Source organism: Prorops nasuta, unplaced genomic scaffold (genome assembly GCF_024137725.1).
Source record: "Prorops nasuta isolate Cenicafe-Biocafe unplaced genomic scaffold, Cenicafe_Pnas_1.2 PNAS00019, whole genome shotgun sequence".
NCBI classification, from domain to species: domain Eukaryota; kingdom Metazoa; phylum Arthropoda; class Insecta; order Hymenoptera; family Bethylidae; genus Prorops; species Prorops nasuta.
This window is the reverse complement of record NW_027116816.1, coordinates 194,358-221,521: the sequence shown is the minus strand read 5'-3', so window position 1 is coordinate 221,521 and position 27,164 is coordinate 194,358. Positions and strand designations below refer to the sequence as shown.

The window sequence follows — 27,164 nt, the reverse complement described above, 5'->3', positions numbered from 1 at the left end:
TCCATCCTTCTGGATATTTAATCTTCAAATGATTTGCGAACTGAAATGCCAACTTTCGTAATTCTTTGGGTGACAAACCAAAATAAAGTTTTGCAGAATCTTCACAATATTCGCAAAGTTGTATTTCTTGTTCATTATTAAATACTTTATTGTATGAATTGTAACCAAATTTAGGCGATTCTTTTCGTTTTAAAGATCCTACAAATCTGTATAGGGTCAAATGACATATTTCATATTTTTTTGCAGTTCCCCTTATGGATTTTTTATCTTCGATTACTTCTTTGGCAGCTGCTTCAATTATAGATCGAGGTATTGTACCTCTTTTCGTTTTCCTTTGCCGTTGTCTAACCATTATTGCAACTGCAAAATAATAGAATTTTTTGTTTAATTGTTTTGGTTCAGTTCGATAAGTAGGTATCGATTGTAACATGTTACAATTGACCCAGCATAATATGTTACAATTGACCCATTTAGCTCCAAAATACTGCATAGTAAAATTTCATCAGTGTAACAACATATTTAAAAATCGGTTGACATCATGAAATTTGTTCAAATAAACGCTGATTTCAACCCTGTTTTCAATTGTAAGATTTAAACAATGGTAATTGAATAGTTATCGATTTAAAAATAAGTAAAAAACTTACAAATGTGTGCGAAAAACGTAATTTCTTAAATTTACGAAGGTTTACTTAGTAACGGCAGGTTTAAATATTTGCAACTAAAGCGCCTTGTAGTGGCGGAAAAAGGTACTAAATAGCTTTAATTTCCATCTAAAGATGGAGCCACAAACTTAAATGTTACAATTGTCCCGTGTTACAATTGTCCCCGGTCTCCCCTACCTACGTCTGATTCAGTGGAAGGCTGCAGTAGTGGGACTCGACGGCGGTGCCAACTTGGCAAGTAGTGACGGACAGTGGCAGTACCGGTTTGGTGACGTCACTAGTGGTATAGTACTCGGTAATAACACCGGACAGCGGCGGTTCTTCAGCATCGTCGAAAGCTGCGCGGGCGCGTGCAACGAACACTGAAGGAAAAATGATAAAAAGCAAGATGAGAGGAGGGAGCGATGTTACACAGCAAAGAGGAAATTATCACTTGCCGAATCACCGTCCCGTATTTGCGTTTAATTTGCCGAACGAATTAACAGGTTATTTGACGGCGGGTGCTAGACAGTTGAAAGAGGGGGAGATGTGCCAGGGAATAGAAAGAGGCAAATGGCAACGTTACCATGCACAGTCGTCATCGCTGCAGCTACTCGGAAAACGAATTAACCGTCTCTAAAATTTAATAATAATTCTGCGCGGTAGTTTTACGTATATATATATATATATATATATATACATATACATGGACGGTGAACGGTTCCAAATGTGAGAATATCGAGAGAGAGAGAGAGAGAGAGAGAGTGGGGGGAGGACTTATGAGCTCCCCCCCCCCCCCCCCCCATTCCTCGCTATCTTTTACATTGGTACGACCGCACTTTCTATTTCCGTCCGTGTCCATTCTTCATCGGGTTCCCTCGCGTACCACCTGCCACCTAGCTTCCTTCCATCCTTTTTCACCCCCCCCCCTCCTCCCCCTCATCCCCCTCCTCTTTGTTCGAGCGAGCGTCGCAACCAAGCGCGATGACCAAAAGGGTTGGCTGAAATGGAAATAAATGATAAGCGCTCTGTTTAAATAGCTAACGAGTGACAGCCAACGGAAAATAGAAACGGGAGAACAGCTAAATCAGCAGAATTTCAGTATTGTCCGCCATCTTCCAATACCTGGTCGCGAAGCGGTGATTTGGTCGGAATACAAATTCGAATAACTGTTTGCTTTCGCTCTCGGAATAATTATAACATGATTGTTGAAACTAGTCCTTTCGAATTCCGTTTGAATGCGTTGAAAATAGCAATTTCCATTGTGGTTTTGCAATTTGCGAAATTGGAACGCGATGTTTCTGACTTTTGCTTCAAGTGCTACTAATGACAGATTACTGGCCCGTGGATCGTTAATGGCGAGCCAGCGGTTCAAATTTCTACCCAGTCTCTTTTCCCTTGATATATAATGGAATCGGCCGAGAAAAAGACTCGACTTGTTTTTGTCAGTTGCTTGAAACGACAGGTCTGCATAGTTGACGTAAATTCTGCTCTATGTTAGGAACGATAAAATATTCGATTTGAGTAGCACGCGACACTTGCATTCAACTCCAACCGGCCAAAGTCTAATTTCACCGTTTTATTTTCTTCGGCGAAGGTATACACAAAACACGAAAAGATCTACTACGACGCTATATCACCGGCAATATTCAAAATTAGATTTTAATAGTTGAGCCTATAGCAATGTGCATAAGAGAATTCTACCCTAGAGAAGATTACCCCCTTACGCGATATCTCTTAACATATACACATGTACATATCTACAGCATTCCTATATATATTTAAATTTGCACTGGGTTCGAGGAAACAAAAATCAGGGAAAATGTATATTTGCGAGGAAAAGTCGAATGATTTTCAGTTTCGACATGCAGACGTTGGTGTTTATCAAGAAACGATACGGTTAGAGAGGCAAAGGTGGGACAGGAAGAGCAAAAATGACGTAAGAAAATATGGATCGAAAGCAAAGGAATCGAAGGGAACAGACGAGGCTGAAGATATGTCAATCAAAAGTTTCTTCGCCACTGAAAACCTTTCAGCTTCCATTGTGCAGGCGGTAACGCTATTCGATATTTTCCGAGCTCGCAAGCCATGTGCGCGCAAAGGGGACAGAGAGAGAGAGAGAGAGAATTAGAGGGAGGTGGCGAGGGGAGGAGAGAAAAGGAGGAAGATAAGCAGCAGTAGTAACGGAGGGCTTCGAGCGAAGGGGTTGAGAGGAGGGTTTGAGGTTTGCCGAGAGTGGGAAAATCTCCCACTTGTAGCTCACAGAGATATTTACTCCGATCTTATCGAGTCCAGAGTTAAATCTTGAGTGACGCATATACCCCTTCCAGTCACGTTTTTCAGAACTTGCTTCCCTCCAGCACAAAATATTGAAAGAAATTCGATGCGGAAACTCCACATCGTTGGATATTTCAACCAGCAGATTCGACGCTTGATCAAATTCAACTTTTACCCGATCAGAAAGGAAGATTGAAAAACTGACAAAAATAATTAAACTTCCTCCCTTAAATTATTTGTTTGGTGAAAATAAGTGAACGGTCTTTGAAAATGCTATAAGCTTTGATAATTCCATTTGTGGGGGAAGGGAGAGAGGGGTGGGGGGGGGGGGGGATGAGGGTACGGTAAGCTTTATCTTTTCAAAAAAGAACAAAGCCACTTGGAACTTGTAATAAATTCTTCAGATCGTGCTTTTAAATGCACACCTCTCTGACCAGAAATTCAGCTCGCTCTTATTTTTAGTGCAAGTAGAAAGTTTATCATACAGATCTTTAAGAGTCGGAGAAGAGAGAGGGAGAGAGAGAGAGAGACGTTGAAGAATAAAATAAAGTTTCTTCTCGCTTAGACTTTCTCTGCCAACAATGCAGGACAGGAAATGGACTAGAATTCGTTTGCTCCGATCAAATCCGCAAAATACTCGCAAAGTGAAAAAGTCAGGGAAAAGTGTCGCACGATTCATATTTATGAGGATTATCCTTAAAGTGGAGCTGGATTTCCCTTATATCGGACGGATATCAGTCTTTTGACTCTTAGCCAAGTATTTATTAATGTTTCCAAGGATTATTATATCGTTCGATTAGTTATATATATATAGTGTATACAGTCTTTTATATTTTAATTTCATTGACGAACCAGCGTATATATGTATATAGGTACGTATATAGCGATACATGTGTATGTGTGCATAGGTTAAGATTTAATATAGCCAAGGTATACAGAGGCTAGGGGAGAGAACGATGAGACAAGTCTGCTTAATAAATTAGGTTTAAACAAGTATTTTAATGAGGTTGCAGGGTTATATTGGTGGCGGCATATTACGTTTAATTTAAGCGTATCTTGGCAATGATTAACGTTAAAACAGGTTGAATTCGCTTTTACATCCCAGCTTGCTTGTATATCTGGAGGTTCTCGTGCGAGAAAGCGTGCAGCGTGCTCGCTCGGTGTAGTAGACGAAGCAAAAGCAGCCATCGCATTTGAATTCCAAGGGAGTTAGCAGGAGCTCGCGTGTGAAATTCTCCTCGGCATTATTCGTGGATGCACTTCTCCGAGCTGGTTTTAAGACGAAACCGCGCTTACTTCTAAAAGCACCTGCAGGATCGAGATGCGAAGAATGGCAATGTGAATTACTTTCTCAAATGCTTTCGATTGAAGTCACGGTTCTTTCTCCTTTCTGCGCCCTCTTCTCGAATCACCCTAGGGGTAGATGGCTCGGCTCGGCTTGGCTCGGCTCGTCCAATTTCCAGGCGTGCCAACCAGATTGAATTTCTATCGTCCTTCTCTTCTTCAACGTCGATCTTGGTGGCCGATGATTCCGCTAGATATAACTAACTGGGTTATGTTTGCGAAAATGGTTCTGGAGTCTCTCGATTTTTCTCTATAATGTCTCCCTTTTTCTTTCCTTTTTTCGCTTTAATGAATCCCTTATCGACGCTTTCTCTCCATTCTATCACCCTCGTTGCGCACTATCTTTATTATTAGAAAGCCCATTACTACGTAATATTTTATGTCCTTAAAAAACGAGCAGACCAACGCTTTACGTTGATATATAACGTCGTAAGATAAATTATTGTTTTGATATCCTGCCATTATATTAATGAATGGTATACCTCTCGGACAGGGGTGGGGGGTAGGGGATAGAAGTAAGCATACTATACCGTAGGTGCATATGTTTCGTGAATACTATATATATAGTATAATATGTGTAAAAAACTTGGGGTGCAATTTACATTAAAACCCAGATGCAATCTGAGATGTGCAGGGTATTTTGGTAAAGTAGTTCGATGGTAGGTTGTTGTCCCGAGGGGGTGGTAACTAAGTTGGAAAAACATTTTTCCTCTTTTTCGCGGAGGGCGGAAGGTTGAGAAAGGAAAGCAACGGCGGGTTTACGTTGCGGAGAAGAGATAAGGGAGCGGATTCAGCTGACAGTCTTGTTTCTCCTGCGAAGCTTGAACGTGCTTTTTCCTGGAGCTTGGCGTGTCCGGAGCTTGGGCGACCAGTGTGAATTTTGCCGTAGGGGATTATGCAAACAGAGGTGCAGGCTCGCATGAGCCAGAAGAGCAGGGACGCCACTGGCGCGGGCGTCGGGAAGCGTCGGAAAGCAGGACTAGTCTTCTCTTTTTGCTTGTCATTACCACGTTCGTGGCCTCCACTCTCAACATCCAGCTACCCTGCTACGCGTCGTCTCAACCTCCTGCAAGAATCCGGCAAACTAATTTCAATCTCTCGCGCGCTTCTCACGCCTCTCCTACACCTCGCACACACGTGTCTATGTATATGACACGCGATGAAACGAATTTTTCGAAAAACATTATTGTATCCCCTTGGGACCACCTTATTATTATTGCTTATACCGCAAACTTTCTCCGATTCATCGAAGAAAGATGATATGCTAAACCAAACTTCTTGTTTGCACGTTGTTATAAGGATTCGACCGTACAATAACGTATTTTGTCTCCTCTGTTATACACGAGATTAATCTTTGGAAAAATGAGTGGATCTCGAGGTATGTGAGCATAGTCACGAGGGTAGCTATATAAAGCTGAGGCAAACTGTGTTGATAGGGAGACAGAGAAATTTAAGGGAGGGGAGCTGGAATAAGTAAACGGTTTGCTACGAGGAGGGGAAGCAGCGGAGCAATAGGGGAGCTCGGATTACGGAACCAAATCGAATATTGATATTGGACATTGATGATTTAACGGTGCTGGATATGTTGAAAACAGACGTGTCTTTACGAACAGATATGTTAATTAAAGTTGCTGTTCTCTATATATATATAGCAATCAGCTGATCATTGATTTGTCAAAAAGAATAAATGATGGATAAACGGAGGTAGTTGAGAGAATTCCGACGATATTTAAGATAAACGTAATTTTCATATAAAAGAGATAAATTTAATACTATTGGACGTAAGCTCGAAGTAAAGTCACTGGGGATGGGAATGAGCCAGGGAGGTCGACATCGCGCCGAAAATTTACGTCGCGGCTGCGTTGGGAATTTCCACGGCTTCGCGGTGCTGCTTCCGGGGATAGTTTTTGCTTTTTAGCCACGTAGAACGTAAGGTGCGGTTACATCTAGAAACCTGGCTGGTTGTTCGTCCCTCAAGGGCCTCGAGAGCCAGAGAGAGAGAGAGAGAGAGAGAGAGAGAGAGAAAGAGTGGGGGAGTTGGTACAAAAGACCTGTATTTGTGCGCGTGTGTGAGAGGGGAATGAGAGCAAGAGAGAGAGAAGTGTTTTGGTTAGCCAACCTGTACCATTGCAATACCACACTATTATAATGTTCCAAGCTCCTACGCGCTTCCACATTTAAAAGTATTCAAGCACCGACTTTTTATTACTTCGTAATGAATTGTAATTGAGGTTTCATTTGGAAAAAACACAGCGCTACATTTTGTTGCATTCTTCTTCCGTTGCCATTTTATATTTCGCTCGCTCGCCCGCTCGCCCCTCCTTTCTGCTTTTTATTTTTACTTCTTTCTCCTACGTTGTTTACGATTACACGTAATATTTACCTATTTACAGAAGCCTTCGTCAAGTATTCCAGGGTGTAATTTTTAAATTAATAAGGAGGGTCTTTTTGCATTGTTAATTTTTCTCTATAAAACAATTTTTCTTCTTTCTGTTTCAGATAGACCCAAAGGTAGCATTTCCTAGGAGAACACACCCAAAGGTAAGATAAATCTCACTATCAATTTTTAGCCATTAATTTTTACTGATATATTATTCATAGACTCTAATAAAAACGAACGTAGCCGAGCGTTTTATGTCATTTCTGCCGCTATCCATATGACGTGGAAATCTAGCTGTACAAAAAATTGTTAAAGTCGTGACGGGCGTGTGACTGCAGATTGGTGCGCACGCTATAGCCCGAAAACTTGAATAACAATGAGACGAGAAATTGAAAGAGAGCGTTAAAGCTTTCCATAGGATAATTTTCATTATATAACACACACACTCAAACTCACACATTTTTCTTTTTCCCATCTCCACCCCTGGCTCTCATTTTAGACTCATGACGCATCTTATAGAATTTGCTGTGACTATAAACTTTGCAGGGAGTATAAACTTTTTATATTGTAAAATCACTGATTTCACTCCAATGCACAGCTTTTTTTGTACCTTACAGTCAAACTTTGATAAGTTGAATCGCTAGGGAAATGAAAAATAGTTGGAGCTATGGGTTTCACCCTATAAAAGTTTTTAAATTACAGAGGGTTAGAATTCCATTATTTGATTCATTAAGGGGGCCTTTCCATGAACCAGCATCTTTCTTCCTATAATTTCATGCTTTTTATTTATTTAAATTCACTATCGTAAACTCATCTTTATGTTTATAGAGCTAATAATTGTTTGCGTCTTTAAAAGAGCTCGAACTCTTGAAATTCGATTGTAGCGATAAAATCCCAAAGACCCAAGTTTAAAAATGTGTGTGTGATATCCTTTCCGTATATATTCTCAACGTTTTTCGTTTCATCGACTATGGTAAACAGATCTTTTTGAATGGGCATTTGCCGAGCTTGTTCCATTATAGGAACATGCGAATTTAAATCGTAGCTGTCTGAGTCTGAGTAGCTGGTAGATACATGTGTCCTTTGTGAAAGAAAGGAGCTCGTGTCAGGGAAACTTGAGAATTCCGTACATCGTTGAGGGATCTTTGCGACAGAGCATCTGTTAGCTGTTCTCGAAAGAGAGATGTATAGAATGCATGACGAATGTAAAGAGTTAAATAAGAAGAAAGAGACGCGAAGAGAGGGGGGTTGGTTGGTGGGTGGGGAGGGGGGTGGAGGTTAACAAATACATGCAACAGCAAATGCTAAAAATAAAGTAACGACCATTAATTGCGAAATGTGGCTAACATATTTCGTCCGAGCGCTTCGGACAGCTGGAACGAGTGCTGCAATTATCATAATGTGGCATCGCTGCTACCGGTAGCTCTCTTATATTAGTGCTACCGCCCCGGAATGCAGACTCGTTCGAAAAAGTAATGTGAACGCACGGAAAGAGCTGGTCCAGTGTTCTGCCAAAAACCTTTTTCGGAAATCGGCTAGAATATATAAATATATATACAATAAATAAACATTGGGCATATGATGAATTACTCACTCGTATACTATTTTTCGCCAGTCTTTTTATTTTAAAATATAGTTTATAAAAAAACGTTCAAAATAGTTTGATAAATCATCTTTTTAACTACATTCGTCTTGGAATAGATTTCTTATACGTCACTCTTGTTTGACCTCAAGTTGGACGTTATATCGAAGCATTGTCGTCGAGCCTATAAAAGCAAATGTGCCAAGTAAAATCATCAAGTCCCGAAACACGCATTAGATCCGGTGAACTTTGGAGCAAAATGGCTCCACCGCAAAGTTCATTGAAATGTCACGGCGTGTCCCTGTGCTGCGTCCGTTCCAACAATCTCCACGGGCCCGCATTCCGGAACTGCTTTGTTACCGCACTTCCGTTCTGGCGGAAACTGTGCAATGCGCTTCCGACGCGACGGAAAAGTAGCGGCAGTCATTACCGAGTCCTTCACGAGCACATCGCTCATCTTCCCCATTCTAGTGCCCCCCCCCCTTCTCTCTCTCTCTCTCTCTCCTTAACACACCTTTCCCTCATCCCTCCTTTCTCCCTTTCAATTGCAAAGTACTTTTTCAGTACACACTCTTAATGAGGCAAACCCTAATTGTTTTGTGGAACCAAATTTTTATTAAAAATAATTTGGCAAGAGTGCAAATTTCATTTAATTCAAAATTTTCTTTTTTTTTCTTTTTTACAATCCATACAGGAACGAAATACTCTCGTGAAATGACTACTAATGTAAGAGCATGGAATTACATTTATATATCGATGACTCTGTTCTGTTCCCTATGTAGAATAATAATCGAAATGCAAGGTGGAGATGTATAAGCTGCAACGATGTAAAGAAGTAGAAGGTTGAAAAAAGGAGAGAGAGAGAGAGAGAGAGAGAGAGAGATATGAATAGATGTGAGATGAAGCAAAGGAGAAGAGTGGAACCACGTTTCAGATAACGAGCTGCTGGCTCCCTTGAGTATATATACAGCTCTTTTTCTCTCCATCTTCTTATGCTCTGTGCTTCTCCTTGCAGCTACCTACCCACCTACCTATGTTACTCTTCCCTCTTACCAGCCAGCAGACTACCAGACCTTGCTGTAAAACTGTAGTCCCACTCACACAACTCTTTGGTTTCTTTCCGCGCTTCAGGCAAATCCTCTCACTCGTCCAGTCACAGTTAGTAGCTATATTCTTCGTATCGCTTTCCAACATGCTGGCAGAACTAAAAATTTAATATTCGAGCTGCACATGCATTTACACTCTTATTTTACAAAACTTTCCCAAGCAGCTAAACCGTCGTAAAAATCTAGTATATTTTACATTGCGCAGCGAAACAATAAAGCTACCTAATCGACGAATTAATTAAATTACTAAGATACTGCAAGCATACCACTTTTATAACAGTCGGTATGTATAATTGATATGCGAGTAATATTTCTAACATAATTTCTTCTGACTCGGAAAAGTTTAAATTTTTTATCGCATATTTGTCTTTATGCACCACCACCTTTTATTGCATAAAAGTTGACCTCGGCTTTCGCTGGAGCACCATATATATGACTTAAAAAAAAAACGTTTCTCCGTCCTCGATAAATTTCCAGCGGACTCAAAAATTGGAGGCTCAGCAATTAATTAGTGGAACAATGATAGGAATATAATAGAAATATCAGATATAATTTGCACTTGTCTCTCTCGAATGTTCGCCTTTGCATCATTTCGCAGCTTAAAACTAAGATTGCTCATTGCTCGCGTTGCTCACCGTTATACTCCTGCAGCCCTATTTCGCTGAAAGGTGGTGGGCGTGTCAAAAGACCCGTTACATTCATATTTCGAGGTTAAATACGCTGACGCGGGTAAACTCCCTGTTCGGTGTTACAGGGAAATTCTATGCATTTTATATACGTGCCGTGGTCATTGAAGGCGTTGCGCTGCTTAGTTGCCAGTACGGACTTGCTATGTACATTACTACATTCCGCGGTTCCGCAGCCCCATGTTGGTCCTTGAAAACCCTAGCTAAGGCCGATGCAAGATCCACCTTTTCCACAACGATTCTCTTTCCCTCTCTCTCTCTCTCTCTCTGGCCTTTCCTCTCTCCCCCTCCCGGGAAACTACTCACTTTTCAGTCTTCAGTCGCAAGCCTTCTTGCCATATATAGTTGAGAAGTTGGGCAGCCCCAAAGGGTGGGGAATATGTTTGCTCGACGTAAGTGGTGTGTCCAGTGTCTTCTGTACAATATCGACCCTTGCTCATAAAGACTCGAGCGGATAGAGTCGGGGATCATACACACCATTCGGAAACAGAAGCCGAAAGTTCTGGAGCATTTTATGGTCAGGGTGCTTGGCGGAAAGGCGACTCTCTAGCGTTTCGAGATATAATGCCTGCGCAAGGCCAGAGAGCGTAAAAATATCAGGGTCCTCCTCGCAAGCAGCCGTAGTAGTGGTTAGGAGGGGTGGGGGGAGCGAGAGGAGAAGGGCGTCCGAGCAGTGTTTGCTCACCGACAGCACAGAGATCGTGTCCCTTATCGTTACAGTATGCTTGGCATTCCCTAGGGATCTACGGAAATCTTTCGTTTCAAACCCGCCACGGCTAGATCGGATATCGTCTCTCTACTCTCTTTCTCTCCGTGCTCTTGGAGAGCAGCCGGCCAATGTCGGATGAATTTTTTCGAAATCGCTTGCTCGACTAGTCCTATGATTGCCGGAAAGTGGACAACGCAGAGTTAGACTCTGCAACCCTGAAGAACTTGTTTTGAATTTCAAACTCGTATAACGCCAGTGCCTTCGCGATTTAAGTCCAGAATTTCCCTTCGGTATCTATATATATATATATACACATTACTGCACAGCTCGCCTCAGTCCGCGAGTCAATAAAAAATACATGCTCTAAAATATTACCAATCCACTGTACTTTACTCGTACGCGATTTTTCCGTTCGAATAAAACCAATGGGTTTTATCGGCTATTCTTGATATCAAGATAGTCACCGCGTTCCAACATGTATATATATATATATATATATAGATTGGCCAGAGCGTCTTTGGCCTGGATACAGTCTCCCGGATCCCCAGATTTCTTAGTGATTTTCTGATAATAATCCAATTATCGATTTGCAGTAAACACTTACTGTTAAAAAATCGCATCTAATTCACATTTACCATTAACGTTATCTCTGACTCACTCGATTAACCGTTGGCCTCGATATTTCCAGTGGAACGGCAACGCCGGGGAAGGTCAGTAGTTGTGCCACTGTAGTTGTATCGCCAGCGGTGAATTTATTGTCCCTCTTAAGCACGATAAATCGTAGCTTAATCTTCGACAGGACTTTCTAAACTGGGCAATGGGTTGGACGGAGCACTTAGCTTGACCGCGAATTAGTCTGGCAATGCCACCTGTCGCAGCTGACAGTAGTTTCTCGGCAACTGAGAAACGGAAGCCTCGGATATGTTGCGTCTCATTGAGATAAGCTAAGCTCTCGTATGATGGAGCAGCCCCGTAAACTCGCCAGCCATACCATCATACTACCAAAATGGCTCCTAGATATAATACACATGTATATATATACGCAGCTGGAATCTCCCTGTCGACATCACACACACACCCTTTCACTCATGTATATGCCGCTGCACCCACGCACTATCCCCTCTCCCATACTTCTACCCCTCCTGCAACTTCATCCCCTAACAATCTTCGCCTGCATGCGAGCTATTCACTTTTTTTTTGCTTTGCTAAAAAAGGCTCCACAGGCTATTCTCAGAATCACGTTTTCTCCCAGAATCCATTACTGCGCGTATGGAGAATAATGCCAGACACGTCGCATGGTCGTCAGATTTTCTAGCTTTGCAATGTTTACCGAATTTTCGACCAAAGTATCAAACAGCAATTATTCGTTACATAGCACGGCTCAACCCCTCTCCCCTAATACTACTGTGCTAAATCACTCGTAGCTTTATATAATACATACCTATATAGATTAGGATGGCCGAGCGACTTTGAAATATCGCAGTAAGGATTGATTTTTCGCAAAAGGCTAAGAGTACCTAGAACGGCTGATGGTGTAGGCTAATACATTTAAAGGCTTTAATTTTAATAATAACTCTGTGCGCGCTGTAGTGCACGTGATGGACGGTAATGCATAGTGAAACAGAGTTGAAAATAACAATGTGACGGCATAGAGGTTTATGTTCCGTCTTGCTTTCCTCTTAGCCGTGACGCGACGTCACCTCTCAAAAGCTTTTCACTTTTTGCTTAGGGTGCTTTTTATCATCGCATTCAATCGACGCGCGGAACGAGCACGAGCACGAGTACGAGAGAGAGAGAGAGAGAGAGAGATGGTACACACGGTGCATCGACAAGGGATAGAAATGGAAAGTGGGAGAGATAGAGAGAATGCACGCGCTGCTGCATACACGTGACTTCATTCCCTCTCGTTCCCTCCGCCCCCTTCTCTTTTATTTTTCCCTTTTCCCTCCCCCCTCCCCCTCCTCCTCTCCCGCACTCTTCATCTCTCACTTCCACCGCTCCAATCCCACCATTCTCTCTTTCCTTCTTTCTTTCTTTCTCCCCGTGCAATCCCTAACGCGTGTCTCAGCGGTGCATCACGGTGAATGGGTCTGGTAATTGCACGTTTAATATTTCAGAGCTTTTTCCATGTATGCTTGTAAAAAGTCCACGATTTAGCCTTCTGAAGAGAGAAACTCTCTGCCGCTTTACCCCGTCTCACCTTTTCTTCTGTGTCCGCCCTTTCTGCAACGCGCGCTGACGAAAGTAGCAAAGTGAGTACTCATCCCTCTTCTCATCCCAACTGGCTACCTTGTCCGACCACCCTACGCTACTTTTCTCTCGAGCTTCAATGCTGCTGTATCCGTTATCCTCAATAATGACCTTGCTCACCGATCCAAGGTCCTTGAGATATATATTCTCTTCAACGACCATGCACTTTCGGTGAAATTCATAGATCGGTAAACATCATTTCCAGCCTCTCCACGTTAGACGAAAGCTCTATCAATGTTTCTTCGTCGTTAAAAATAATTATACTCGCATTGCAGTAGTTGAACTGCACAAATGCATGTTCCGAAGATGGCATTCACGAGTACAACCAAACTCCTGTATTCCGTCGTATGTACGTACACACGGTACGTAGCGATCGAAAGTAAAATGGCTTTCCTATACGTGAAAAGAGAGAAAAAGAAAGAGAGAAGGAGGGACCGAGTTAACCGATAAAGGACAAAGGGTGGCCTAATGCGAACCCCGTCGTTTCGGCTTTTTCTTTGTCCCTGGCTTCCGCGACAAAGGGTCTGGCGATCTCAATCACAAATTGACAATAAAAAATGTCCAATTAACCCCGGGGTGCTTCTTCTTGGATCGAATCGAGTGAAATCGACTCGAGTCCGTACCATTTCAAGGCGCGTCTCTCCGCGTCCCAGCCCAGGGCTTGAAAAGGTATAAAAAAAAGAAAAAAAAAGGAGCAGCAACCGGGTAGAAATGAAAGAGAGAGAGAGAGAGAGAGAGAGAGAGAGAGAGACGGAAAGAGGGGAAGGGATGAGGGGTGAAAGTCGTGTGAAGTTGGAACCGATGGAGAAGGTTTAATCCCACTCGATTGCCTTCCTTACCCAGTAACTTCGGCCATTTGCCATCTTGTACTTTATCCCTGCTCTCCCGCGCTAGACACATTTTCCCTCTTATCCAAGTAACGATGCATGAGAAGGAGAAAGCTCTGCATGCGTTGCTGGGGTGTACGTCGCCTCTCGCATGCAACACTGGATAAGCATTCGAGTATAGTGTACGTCTGTTGATGCAGCCAGGTGTATATACATATATATAGGAGTCTCCTGTATATGGAGCAGGGAGTGATTGTGTGTATAAAAGAGAAGAGGCTTTCTTTTGTTCGGGCGGCATCCATAGCGAATAAACGGGGATGGCGTATTTGTGCAGGATTGAAAGTCCGCGCGTGTGTGTGTTTGTGTACGAGAGAGGCGCGCACGCATGCTCTCGCGATCGCGCATGGTGTGCTGATGGCTACGCTGTGACTCGGGCTCCAGCCTCGCCAGGCTGAAGGCTCTCTCTCTCTCTCTCTCTCTGCTTCCGCTGCGCTTCATACTCTCCACAGTCATCGATGCGACCACCTCGTAAATATTCTACGGCCAATTTCCCATTGTTCGTGAATAAAGCCACGCGTCTCAGACGAATCGAAAGCCACGAAAATCCATATACCATAGTCGAGCCGAAACATTTTCCACTTTCAAGGCGGAACAGTATCTTCTTTTCTCTCGCATCCTGCCACACCGCTGATATTGAATTTGCCGAAGAAATACTTTTCAATGAAATCCTTATAGCGAATTATTATAGGTATAAGTGCGAGTGCAAGAAAAGTAGAATTACATTGGAGTGCATGGCGAGTAGAGGCTGGGGATGAATATTGGGAATATTTTGAGGAAGGATGTTGATTTTTTTGGTGTTTAAAATGGAATGGCGAAGCGCGACGCCTTTGCTGGCTCGTAATGGTCCTCCTGTGCATGGAAGGCCAGGAAAATTCCTCGTGTCGCGGCTAGAGCGAATTAATCGCAAACGAATTTATCCCCGACGCTCCAGGTTAAACTAAAACGCTCAGATATTAGGGGGAAGTAAGCTCGTTAGAGGGTTTAGAGCATCGCCGAAGCCCCCGGATCCCTCGCGTAGGTGGTAGTAGCTTGCGGTCTGGTAACCGCAGTCTCTACTACGCTGTCGGTTGCGGATACCCCACAGCCTCGTGCAGCCTCGACGCTCGCGTCTGTTTTGTGCCAGGGCTTTCAAAAACCACCACTGCCGAACCAAACCAACTCCCAAGAACAGAGCCCTCCGCCGTTACCGATGTGCCAGAAAGCCCTTTAAAGCCGCGTCGAATACACTTTGGCGTATGTGAATTCAGTTAAGCTGAAAATATACGCAGTTCGCGATGCTTTGTATCTCATCCGATGATGCACAAAGATGCCGTCCGCTCGGCGGCCCGCTCACTCGCTTTTCCGCACTCTTCGCATTCACTTCGTTCGGCCCTCCAGCAACAACGATTCCATATATAGGTAGCCATGCAGCACCCGCAGTAATCGTATGCCATGGCCTCTTCCTCTTCTCCTGCACTTATTTTACATATCGTCAACAATTCATATCAGCCACCTACTTTATTATTCTTTTATTATTCAATTTCATTAGAATATATTAATTGTATAAGCGTTTAGTACGGTATGAGAGGGTATCTTTCAAATGTTTCATAATAAAAATAAGGTTTATAGTGTCAGTGGATGTCGCTAAAATTAGTTTGCTTTGTTAATCGGGATCACACACGTTGTAGGATTGTATTGGTAAAGTTTCCTCTTTATTCCACATTTCCCTCTCTTAAATTGAGTAATCTGCAACTTTGCTCCGGCTTCTTATGCAATATCAGTAGATTTTTACTGTAATAAAAATCCGTTAAGAGCGTCGAGAGATTAGACGCGCTGAGAGGAAGGATATTCCAACAGTAGCACAGCATAGCATATAATTTAACAGAATGAGCTTGCAGAATTATTTTTCCGGTGGTGGGATACTCGAAAACATCGAGGTGAAACTACTATTCATTAGTAGTTCACGAAGGGCAGTGGCTTCCGTGGAATGACCATTATCCATGCGGCTCTTTCTGCTTGGCAGGTCGCGTGGACGAACGCCTAAGCTACGAGAGGCCAGTTAAAACACGTGTTCGCTCGCCGGCATAATGGCAGCAATAATTTCTTCGCTGAGAAATAAATTCTCTAATAATAATTCTCTCCTCGCACCACCGTATGTAGCTAACGTACCTAACTGGCCGCGATTTATCATTCCTACATTCGCGCGCTTTGCTCGCTGAATGCCACCCCGTTGCGCGCTTGCCTTCCGCTCTCCGTTCTCTCCCTCCCCCTCCTCTTCCTGCAACATTACAGCATTTCACAGACCTCCAACCACGGATGTAGGACTGGATCCTAAAATCATCTCTGCTCTCTACTCCAGTAATTTTTGATAATCTTTTATACTCTAGCAAATTGACCAAATGAATAATGGTTCACCAAAAATTCACCAGCTTTTTTTTAAAGATTAAAAATTTAACAGAAAATTATGGCCCTTAATTAATATCAATTGTAAAATTTAATAAATAATCTCCTTCTAATTATATTTAAATTATAAATCGGACTCTTTTCTCGGCTCATGAAAAATTTATCTTAATTCTTTTTGCAAAATAAGTGCATGTCTCTTGCGGTTTTGCTATGCGTCTGCGAGCGATCGATTCTCTTCATGCGTGCATGTATATTAGAGAATATTGTACGCGCGTGCATACTTTTTCAGCAGTGTAGAAGAGAGAGCTGGTTAGCCTTTTATTTCTAATTCATATAGGGTTTCGTGCACAGTGCTTATAGCTCAGCTCCTTTACCGAATGAAGAATCATTTCACCCGTTGGCGAATTAAACTCTTGCTGTATAAAAATGTAAAAGAATTCAGAAGAGAGAGAGAGAGAGGGAGAGGGAGAGAGAAAAAGGTTTTATTATGGTTAAGCAGGCAGTATATGGAAACGGAAAACAGCAAATATATGAGCGGAAGCTTCGTTGTTTCTAAAAGAGACAGTAAATGCAAAACGAGAATCAGTGGTGATGTTTAAGGAAGTAAAGGGCTTAAACAGATGTCTAACGTATTGCAAATATTGTACTTACAATGATGTATACTTTACTCACGTAATACCGGATGTGGTGCCACTGTCCACAACATATGTGTACCACGGTTGAGTTTCACTATTCTTTCTAAACACGAGACGGGAAACATTTGCGCGCGGATAAATGTAAACGTTTGATCAATGTTCCATTTTTCAGTTCATGCAATAAAAAAACACAATTCATGATAGATGCCTTAATTGACCTGGTTTGTGAATTCCCTCGTGCAATAAACGGAGTTATATAACTGTCCAAATTGTATAAAAGCTTAATTTGTTAGAGTTCATAGGAGGATAGAAAGTAGCACTGTATATAAATGAAAAGATTTGCAGAAAGGGATCTCTATATGCTCCATAGAATAACATCTATACCTATACGAATAAACGTTATAATTAAGGGATGAGAAAGTGTATAATTAAATGCGAATGTAACAGTCGATAAAAAATACTGTTTTTTGTTCATAGAGTAATTTTGTAGGCATGGAAAGGGTAAGGGACATTGGAGTATATATACGCAAAATAATTATAATGATGTAAAGATGATAGAAGAAATGTTACTTTGTGAAATGATCTCTCAAACTAATATATGTAAACAGATTCACATTGGTTTTGGGCTCAAAACCCATTAGAAATAACTCATAATGGTGTTAATGGTGCATCAAGTTTAATACTCGTTTACTGCCTCTTATCGAATCAAGCTTTTGAAACTCACCTACATTTGTGAAGAAAATTTAATTCAAGTACGTTATTTAATGGAAATGAAGAACGTAACACTTATATACGTATATATCTGAGAATGGAAAGTTGGGAATATATATGTTGAAGCGGTTATCGCGCGTTGTCTGAAGGGAAGGTCGAATTACGCTTGTAAAGAAAGGGGAACCAGCGATGTAGAGGCAATTCGAAAACGGGAAGAGCGAGGATTATGATGTCAGCAGCCGTTCTAAAGACTCATGTGGGAGTAAGCCTAACAGAGGTAAGCAAAGATTTATTGCAAATATATGGAAAGTTTTCAAAAGGTTACCATCCATTCAACAAAATCACCATGTGTATATATATCATATCGAGAATTGTCGGGTTATTACTTTTAAAATTGGTTCGGAACTTTCTTGAAATGCCTCGCACAACTTTTAGAAGAGAAGAATATACGTATAATGGGATATAATTGATACCGACATAAAAATAGCGAATGTGCAGGGAAAAATTGAAGGAGTAAATGCGTGTATTTTTTCTGAATATGGTGGCACGATGCGAAAATACGTATGTTTAAATACGGCAGGGTATCGCTGAATACAGAACCGCGTCGGTAACACCTGACGACGACGATAAATGAATATACGTTTTCCAACGTGTTAAAAACTGTGAGAATCCGAATATCTCTGCACAAATGACATTGATTTATCTGAAACAAATTTGATTAATACTCTAATTTTCCCTTATTTCTTTCGAGCGTAATTTTCTGCTATTTCTATAACTCGTTTGTAAATATATAGTACCTATATATATTATGAAATAACCGAAAAGGTTAGATAATACTTTCAACTATTTGCAGTACAATATGTTAAATTGAAATGTGGCTGATAGGATTTTGATAAAGGTAGAGTATCGAGAACAGTGGGATATTTGTTTCTCGGTATTCTCCCGAAAGTAGCGCATTCGTGCCGAGAGGAAATAAGCTCAATGGAAGGTTGCATTGTTTAATAAGGATGGTAAAGCTAATATATCTCATCAACGGAACGGCTCGTGCTTAAATGCACAGGATGGTCTCAGTGTTGATTGAAGTGTGACAAAGATAACTGGAGACATGGGTAGCCAAGTGCACTTGCTCGGACAGATGGATTAGCAGGCGATAGAGCATAGCTGTGGAAATTCAAAAAGGATCAGCACGCTCTGTTGACGAGAGTTACTCGTGAACTCTGTCAATCTATCTAAGGAGATTATTGCTTGACTCTGCAGCGCTTCGCCACTTTAACTAATTTCATCCAAAACACTCATTGATCTTACGTTTTTGGGTAGTTAAAAAATCAACTTATCAATGTCTCGGATAATGTAGAACATATGTGCCGAAAGTGCATTGTTTTTCGCATTCTGAGAAAGTGAGGTAAAGGTAGATATGTGCAGGATATATTCGGTTTTGGGGTGTGGACGATTTGCTCATAAAAATGTATTAGAATTAGTAGAGGGAAACATAGAGAGAGCAGCTTAACTGCAGGAAAGAGGAACGCTTTCGTGCAGTGTTATGGCAATCTAAGTTGGCATGTTTAGTCAGCTCGGATAAGGTGCACCGGTACAGAGTCTGATAGCTGACTGAGTCAACATTCGCTTATTTGCCGTGGCATTGCTACGAAGTCATCCGAGCAGGCCCAACCGACGAACCGACAGAGGTTTGCCTCGCACTGCGTACAATTTCCAGCAAGATATTGCTTGGGAATGCATCATACCCTTCCTCTTCGCCACCCCGCCACTTACCGATGTTTGCCATGCACGCTCAATCATACCCTCAACTGTCTACGCTCCCATTTTCAACTACAGCTCCTCTAATATCAACGGAATTATCGGTATTTATTATAGTACAAATACATATCTCCTGGTGTAATGGCCAGCGAATGAACACGTTCAACGGATCGTATGTCAATTATTTCTAGTATTACCGGCGCGGCGCGACGGGGAAGGGATAATATGAAGATGTCGTCGATTCGATTTATATTTAATAGGTCATAGGTGATAGATAGCTTCTCATTTCTTGCAATATCCATAAATAACTGGATGGACCAAGCTCAGAGGGCGTCTCGAGATAATCCATTTGATTCCAGCCATGCCGAAACGCATATTTCTCTTTGCTAAACTTCAAACGTGTCTCCCCACCACCTTAACCCGCACAGTCCACGTCCGATGGATATTAAAAAACGCTGAATGCGTCAAGTTTGAGCAATTTCAGCATTTCGAAAGGAGCCACTTGGATCCTCGCGACTTTGGGCTTCCCTCCGCCACAAAATCGGAATTGTAAGCGAACATGTTAAACAGTTGTCAAGTCCATCCCTTTGGGTTTTTGGCTTGAGAAATGTTTCGCGGTAGGAGTTGGAGAGAGATCTCCTCGCGGAAGAAGGTATAGGGGAGGAAGACACGTGCAGACTGGGAAACTGTCAGACACCCCCGTGAAATTGAATTACAATAAGCAAAGTAAAGTTGGGTGATCCGAGTATTGTACCTTCCCGTTCGCTGTTACCTCACTGCCAGTTATCTCATCCATCCTTACTGCTTTTCTCGCTTCCATCTGGCTACATCGGCTGTCTCTCGAGGTAAAACTTCTACCGAGTACAAGCTGGCCGACAAAATTCTTACGCTCTTGTTCCTCCTGGGGCTGAATTAATTGTTGCGTACTTGACACCCATTCATTGTCGACTTTAGCTTAGTTGACACTTGACGAGTCAAGCCACTATTTCCTTTCATCTTCTAACTCTAAAAGAATAATGAAATTTAAACATGTCGTTAAAGCTATATTTGTAACACCTTCTCATTTCATAGCACAGCAGTATAGATATTTTATACTAAAGAATATAGAGAAGTTGGAGAAAACCTTCTGTCCTTCGGATATGGCTCAACCGTGCGTCGTATCTGATACGTCACCGGCTTCGATACCAAAGATGAGGCACTATTGAATATGCATAAGTTATATGAAATTGAATCACCAACTGTACAACCTTGAGAAGACGTCAACCAATTACAAGGACTTGGGTAGAGACTTTGCCTTCTCTCCTCCTGTTTCCTATATACTTACCAGAGATAGGGAACGTACGGTCTGTTCTTCTATGAATTCATATTGATCCTAGGGTCCTGATGATATTACCGCAAAAGTTACATACACATTACGAAATGTGTATTATATGTACATGTGAATTTTGGCTTCCTACACATATCTCTGTCTATATTCAGGAAGACAGACAATTATTATAATGTCAGCCTATGTAACTTCCAATAATCTTTATTTCTGACAAATGAACAATAAGTGTTATCTGACAACGCACAGTCATTTTTTTTTTGTACAATTAGGACTGCAAAAGCGAATGTATTTCTATTTTGATAATCGAATGTCATTCTTCGATAAATTTCTATTCATCGGTGTAAGAGCGTTTACATATATTCGAAGGAAAATGTATCGTTGGACAGTGAAATCGTCGATTTATACTACTTGCTCTCTTCCGAAAGCAAGTGGTATGTATTATATGTAAATATGAGTAAAATCGTATGATTTACTAAAGCCAAAAGCGGCTCAACTGGAAATCTCGTCAGGCGAACAATTCGAGCCAAGTCCAACAGATGTGCGTCTCACTGAAATGACGTTTACATAATCTTGGCATTACTCGCTATTCCTCCGAGAATTGGCGAAGGGGTTGCTTTTGTGTGGTTAGAGGATGCGAGCAGGGTAGTAGGCATAGATTGTTAAGAGGAGGAAGAACCGAAGGAGACTGCGTCAGCCAAGAAATGACAACAAAAGCCTGCTAAGAATTGCAATTTATATCCATGTACAATCACACTTTTCTTACGAAACGTGATAATCTTAAAGTTCTTAGGACTGGGGGGAAAGAAAAGAAACTTAATTATAACTACGCACGTTATCAACGATGCCGCAATTAAAGTTTTAATATCAACGAGGTATGGATACACCCTGAATTGATCTAAAAAGAGAAATTGCTTTTCATGGATCATTTACAGGTATATAAAGAAATAACAAGTATAAAAGTGGTCTGCAGAGAAGATGGATATTGTCAAGGGGCGTAGCTGATGAAATGACGTCGAATGCGTGAAAAGTCGTTTGACATTATTCGTTTAACTTAGTCAGTTTGCTCCTGGAGTTCCGCATCCTACTTATTCGTTAACGAGGTTCCAACTCTCTTGGTCAGTAGCTGGGATTCGAGGGTGAGCTCTCGAAGCGCTCTCTGACCGCTTTTGAACACTTTACGCTCGTTGACTCGGATAATAACATAATATGTCATCATGGACGTGTCTTGTGTGTACTGTGTGCCGTTGGAATGCTGCAGTCACTATGATATCTTATTAGCAACCTTTTGATATTTTATCTGCCAACGTAATTTATAACGCATTAAAATAATTTTTATTATGTTATTTACTCGTAGGTCATAATAAAGTTATTCGCGAGCAGCACAAGCACGGTAATATCCAACGATTATCTCCTTGGAGTTAAATATCAAGTCATGTGTTATCTTTCACGTGCCACGACTGTCCGCTAATTCTAATTTAATGAGCGCTATTGATTAACGATGTAGCTATTGCTAAACTGTATCATTTCCTGTAAATTAGCGTGGCGATTCTTGTTGCCAAGAACACATTGAGCAATATAACTCGTTAACACGGTCCCTGGACCTGGTTTATGAGGTTTGCTGCTAATTCGTGCTAAATGATATGAATGCCGCTTGGATAATAGTTGTTAGAAATTGTCGTTACCTGCTGGTAAATGTAAGAATGAAGACAGAACATAAGGTTGAAATTGGCCTTTATAAAAGAGATTACCGAAGAAATAGGCATCCCATAGGAATCATATAGCAGCCGGACGATTAATTATACGGGCAATCCTATAAATTTACATTGTATAATGACCACTAATCGTGTTGCAAAGTTTAAAACAATTAAACTAGTCGCTACACATGTATAGAAATATAAATAGGAGGGGGACTTTTTACGATAACTTTGGGAAGAGAAACTATGAGTTTATAAAATGGATTAACCGTGTGTTATCTCGTAGCATAAGAGCAATCGGGAGGGTTATCCTCAGGAGTCTTAGTTTCACCGTGAATCGGTCGATTTCGTCTCTTGAATCAAGTACTGGAATCTGGTGAGGTTAGCTAAGTAGCGATATAGGATAAATTAGTTCCGTCAGAGCTTAGAGGCCGACCTTGCCCATCTCTCTCACCTTCTCTTTTGTTCCTCTTGTACTCGGTGTTCTCCTCTCCTTCACCATTGTCTTCTGCTCTACCCCTGGCAGTCTGGTAAAATCTCATGGGATACTCTGCTACCTGACTCACTATACATCGTAACCTCCGTCCTCACTCCACAGTATCTTATGTCTTCCTTTATGTAGCGGAGTACATATACATATATAGTACAGTGCGTTCAGGGCTATGTACATATGATCTATATGTGTATATGTATATATATGTATAGGCTTCGCAACACATACTCGTGCAATCTCGAGCTGGCAAACCGCAACTACTGGTACACCGGGAAATGAAGGCAGATACCTGCTCCAGCTTGGAGAAGAGCTTGAGTTCGAAGCTCATCAAGATAATGCAGCTGGGATTATTCAACGACAAAGTAGACTCTCCTTACCACTGTCTAAGGACTACGCGTGTTCCTTCTCTTAGACAGACTCCCAGATTTATTAGTCGATCGGAACTCTATGGAGAAATTCAGACACCTTCATCTGTCTGCGCCCATTTGTCATTGCGCTGCATAAGCATCAAAGCTGTTGCTCTATAGATATAGTTTTATCTTCCTCTAAGCGCTAATGCTCTCATGAGAATTAGCAATGTACGCAGATTTAATCACGTATTCTCTCTCTCCCAGGATAAAGTCGTCCACGTGCTGTTACATATATATATATCTAGACAAGACTGACACACACAGTTCTTAAACGACATATATAGACTTTAAATAAGTTCTTCGGCATATCTCGTTGGTAAATTTATCTCTTACATTGGTGATTAAATCCTGATTATTCGTCAGTGCTGTAAAGAGCAAATAGTACACTCCCCTACATTTATGCATGTTTAATTAGGCGAGGGCTACTTTGCCGATTGCAATTTCAAATTAATAAATCGATCGAAAGCCGTGTGCAGCGTGCCTCGATCAGCTTTCAACTTTGTTATGATTTTACTAAATCAATTCGATTATTGAAATTAATTAATATAGTCAATTATTTAGCGATACCCTCTTCATTTTTTATCGAGTCAAACATTAGGAGCAGCCGTTGATTAAATTATAGATAACAATAACTGTTTCCCTGTATACCGATATATTTCTATATAGAGCGCAGTCGCTCTTTATATTTCATTCAATGCTTTATTTTTAAGACTTGTTCCTCCTGACAGCTAATTTAAATCAATTCTTTCATTCGCTGTTGCAGGTAAGCAGATAATGAATATACAAATGCTATTAGCGGGTCGGGGTAAGTCTTTGGATGAAACTATAAATTAAAGTGTATATATATATATACCTTTGGCGTATTTATCTGGCAAGTGGCTGCGTCACAAGTCTGTTTTCATCGGTATAAAAGGCGACAGAATCTTAATTATGCGATTCTTAGGATAGGCCATCGCGATTGCTCTCTCTCTCTCTCTCTCTATCTATCTATCTTTCGAAGTTGGGTAGGATGGAGGGAGGGAGAAATTTATCGAAGAGGAAGCAAAAAGAGTCCGCAAGATAGTCGGACGGAGACCGGCAGGCAAGATTTCTCGATAGATATCGCTTTCGACAACGTTGAAGTAGGACTCCTCGACCTTCGGTGGAAGGGGTTGATACAAGCTGCCAAATGTCACTGGGCCAGACATTTTCTATATTTAAATTCTAGCTCTGCATGACGGCAGCCCGACGTAGCAAACGGAAGAGCCGACGTTTCTTTTTATCGATCTAACGCCGACAAGCCACGTGACGTTGAATCTAGAAATAATATTTCGTGAATTTCGCTCGGCAACTTTTATCCGCTCTTTTTTCTTTCTTTCTTCCTCCCTCTTTGCTTCGATCTCTACTTTCCACTTTCTTTTGCCTCTCGATTCCTCCTCCGCATTCCTCTTCTCTACCCTTGTGCCCAGCCCCATCTTTGCGCCCACTGCCACATTCCCGATAAACTCGGACGCGCCGCGGCACAAATATACTATATATATACGTATGTACTAACGTCAGTCAAATTCTTAATAAGGGAAATAGGAGGCGCGCTTACACATACACATATATATTTCCGTCGACGTAGATGGCCTACGCTTTATTCTCATGGTTATCTCTTCAAATATTACACACGTATAGTCTCCTACTACTATATAGGTATATATATGCATGCATGCGTAAAGCAGCGGTCGCAAACTATCGTCTTCAATTGCACTTTATTGCCACCCGTAAAAATAAAATCTGTGTACTTTCCAATTTCACTCTTTTTTTTTTATAGTGATTTTTATTCCACGGGGATTAATCGAAGAAGTAGAACGCTTGGCATAAAAGCAAATGGAAATGGAATGAGACCAACCGGTTGTGCGTTTTTTCAGGTTTCGTTTGAAAATCTGCATGTGGAGCTATATGTATAGGTATAATAAAATTTGGTTCTTATGACAAGGATGGCTTGGAGCTGGTATAAAATGAGCATTAACATGGACTAGATTAACTCGTAGTAGGAAATGTGCGAGCGAAGAGTTTCTTCTGACTCGCGGGGCGGGGGAGGGAGGTAATACTGGCTCCCCGAGTATTAGGGGTTTTGTAGCAAAATAGCGGCTCGTACCTCAGTCAGAGTGTGGTCGGCTTCTGGCGAGGTTGAAATTCGTGGCAGCCGGCAGGTTTGGATACGAGTTCTGGTAATATCTGAAGCGGTAACTCCTACATGTCGTCGGTGCAGGCTCGAATCTACCGCCTACCATCTACCACTGGCTGCTTGCAGGAATATCCATTTCAAGACATTTAACTCGACTGCCTGTTGCGACTAGGTGAGACGGTTATACAGACGCCTTCTAAGATTACCAGGGGCAGTTTCATTATGCTCGCGGAAAACCACACTGTTTCTCATCTCTCACTCTTCTTTGCTCATCCTTTCCGCTCCCCACTTTCTCCCCCTCCCACAACTCATTCTCACCTTTCCTTTTCCCTTTGTGTCCCGCTCTGCAAGCTTTTATGGAGGTTGGGTTAACGGGTCTCGTCATAACCCCGGCCAAAACCATTCCCAAGAAAGCAACCAACATCAACTACTACCTTTCTTTCCAGCTTTGCCAAAGACTTTGTTTCATCCAACCTGTATAGCTCTCTCTTCCCCCCCCCCCCCCCTCTATATATATAAGAATGGTACGATGGAAGGAATTCAATAGGACTTGACGAGGGTAACACTTTTTTCCGCGACAAGAGTGAACCTGCATCATTTATACATCTATTTCTATATACAAACGATTGTCCTTCCTTCAATAACGTCTAGCTTTCTTCCTTCGATACGCCGCAGCGATGATAGATCAAACGGGATATTTGTCAACTTTTTACGTATTCTTAAAAGTATTCTTTCGGACGATCGAATATCGCTCGTAGAAATTCCTTTCTTACTTTTGTACGAGAGCTGCAAGGTTGATGAAAAATAGAGGAAAGAAGAGCGAGGGTGCATGGAGGAGGGCCGGGGGTGCAGGGTGGAAGAATGATAATCAAAATTAGATTTCGCGCGGAGATTTTATTCCTGTCTTAGTAACGGCAATTTCATTTCTTGGCTTTTTCCCGGAGGCACCATAAATCCGACTGTGATCCTCTTACGACGGATATCTGAAAACCGGTACCAGTATACACTTTTCGAACTAGGATTTATCCACTGATGATATCACGAAATAACTTTAACGCGAATTGTCAACGAATGATATACGAGTAGATATCTTCACTGCTCAGCTATAAAATTATTGCATTTATAATACGTGCAAGTGTTATGGAAATCTATATATATATATATATATATATATATATATAGAAAATACTCTTTTATCGCGTACATTAAATTATTCTCTCTCGTCGTGAGAAAATATATAAGGGATAACCCACGAGGTGGAAATAACGGTATGAAAAACTATTATAACTAGTTTAATTGAAAAAAACATATTTTCCAGGGGTTCTCGGTCGGGTTAAGAAAGTACTTATATATGTTTATATATATATATATATATATATATATGGCTACGTCAAACTCCTTCTATTAACGTCATTAATCACCGGGCGAAGCGAATCGATGCTGAAGTTGAGTGGTAGAGCCGACACAAAGAGTCTTAAAATGAGAGCTGCGGAGAGGATTTAAGAAAAATCCACCTGCACACTCTTAGGGATAATTTTCAAGAGAGCATGCGGGCTCCGCGGCGAGGTCGAAAGAAGCAAAAAATAGGAAGAGCTCGACGTATTGTTTTTCACGTAGCTTTTCATAGATTTCATTTAGTTTTCTCAGTCGGTAAAACCTGACTCGGTGGCTCCGGCTCCGGCTCCGAGAAATGGGCGCCCCTTTACTCGATAAAAATTCATTTCCTTCCTTTGATTTACT

The 27,164-nt window shown here is 41.5% G+C and overlaps 1 protein-coding gene across 3 annotated transcripts in view; it reads left to right on the top strand.

The window, feature by feature from the left end:
• The window catches only part of Rbp6 (RNA-binding protein 6), a 509,520-nt gene that overhangs the window by 339,562 nt on the left and 142,794 nt on the right, over positions 1-27,164 (top strand). For all 3 annotated transcript variants that reach the window (XM_066739196.1, XM_066739197.1, XM_066739199.1), the window contains one exon: positions 6,762-6,803. In XM_066739196.1, coding sequence (XP_066595293.1) covers positions 6,762-6,803 — 42 coding nt within the window. The remainder of the gene's footprint in view (positions 1-6,761; positions 6,804-27,164) is intronic.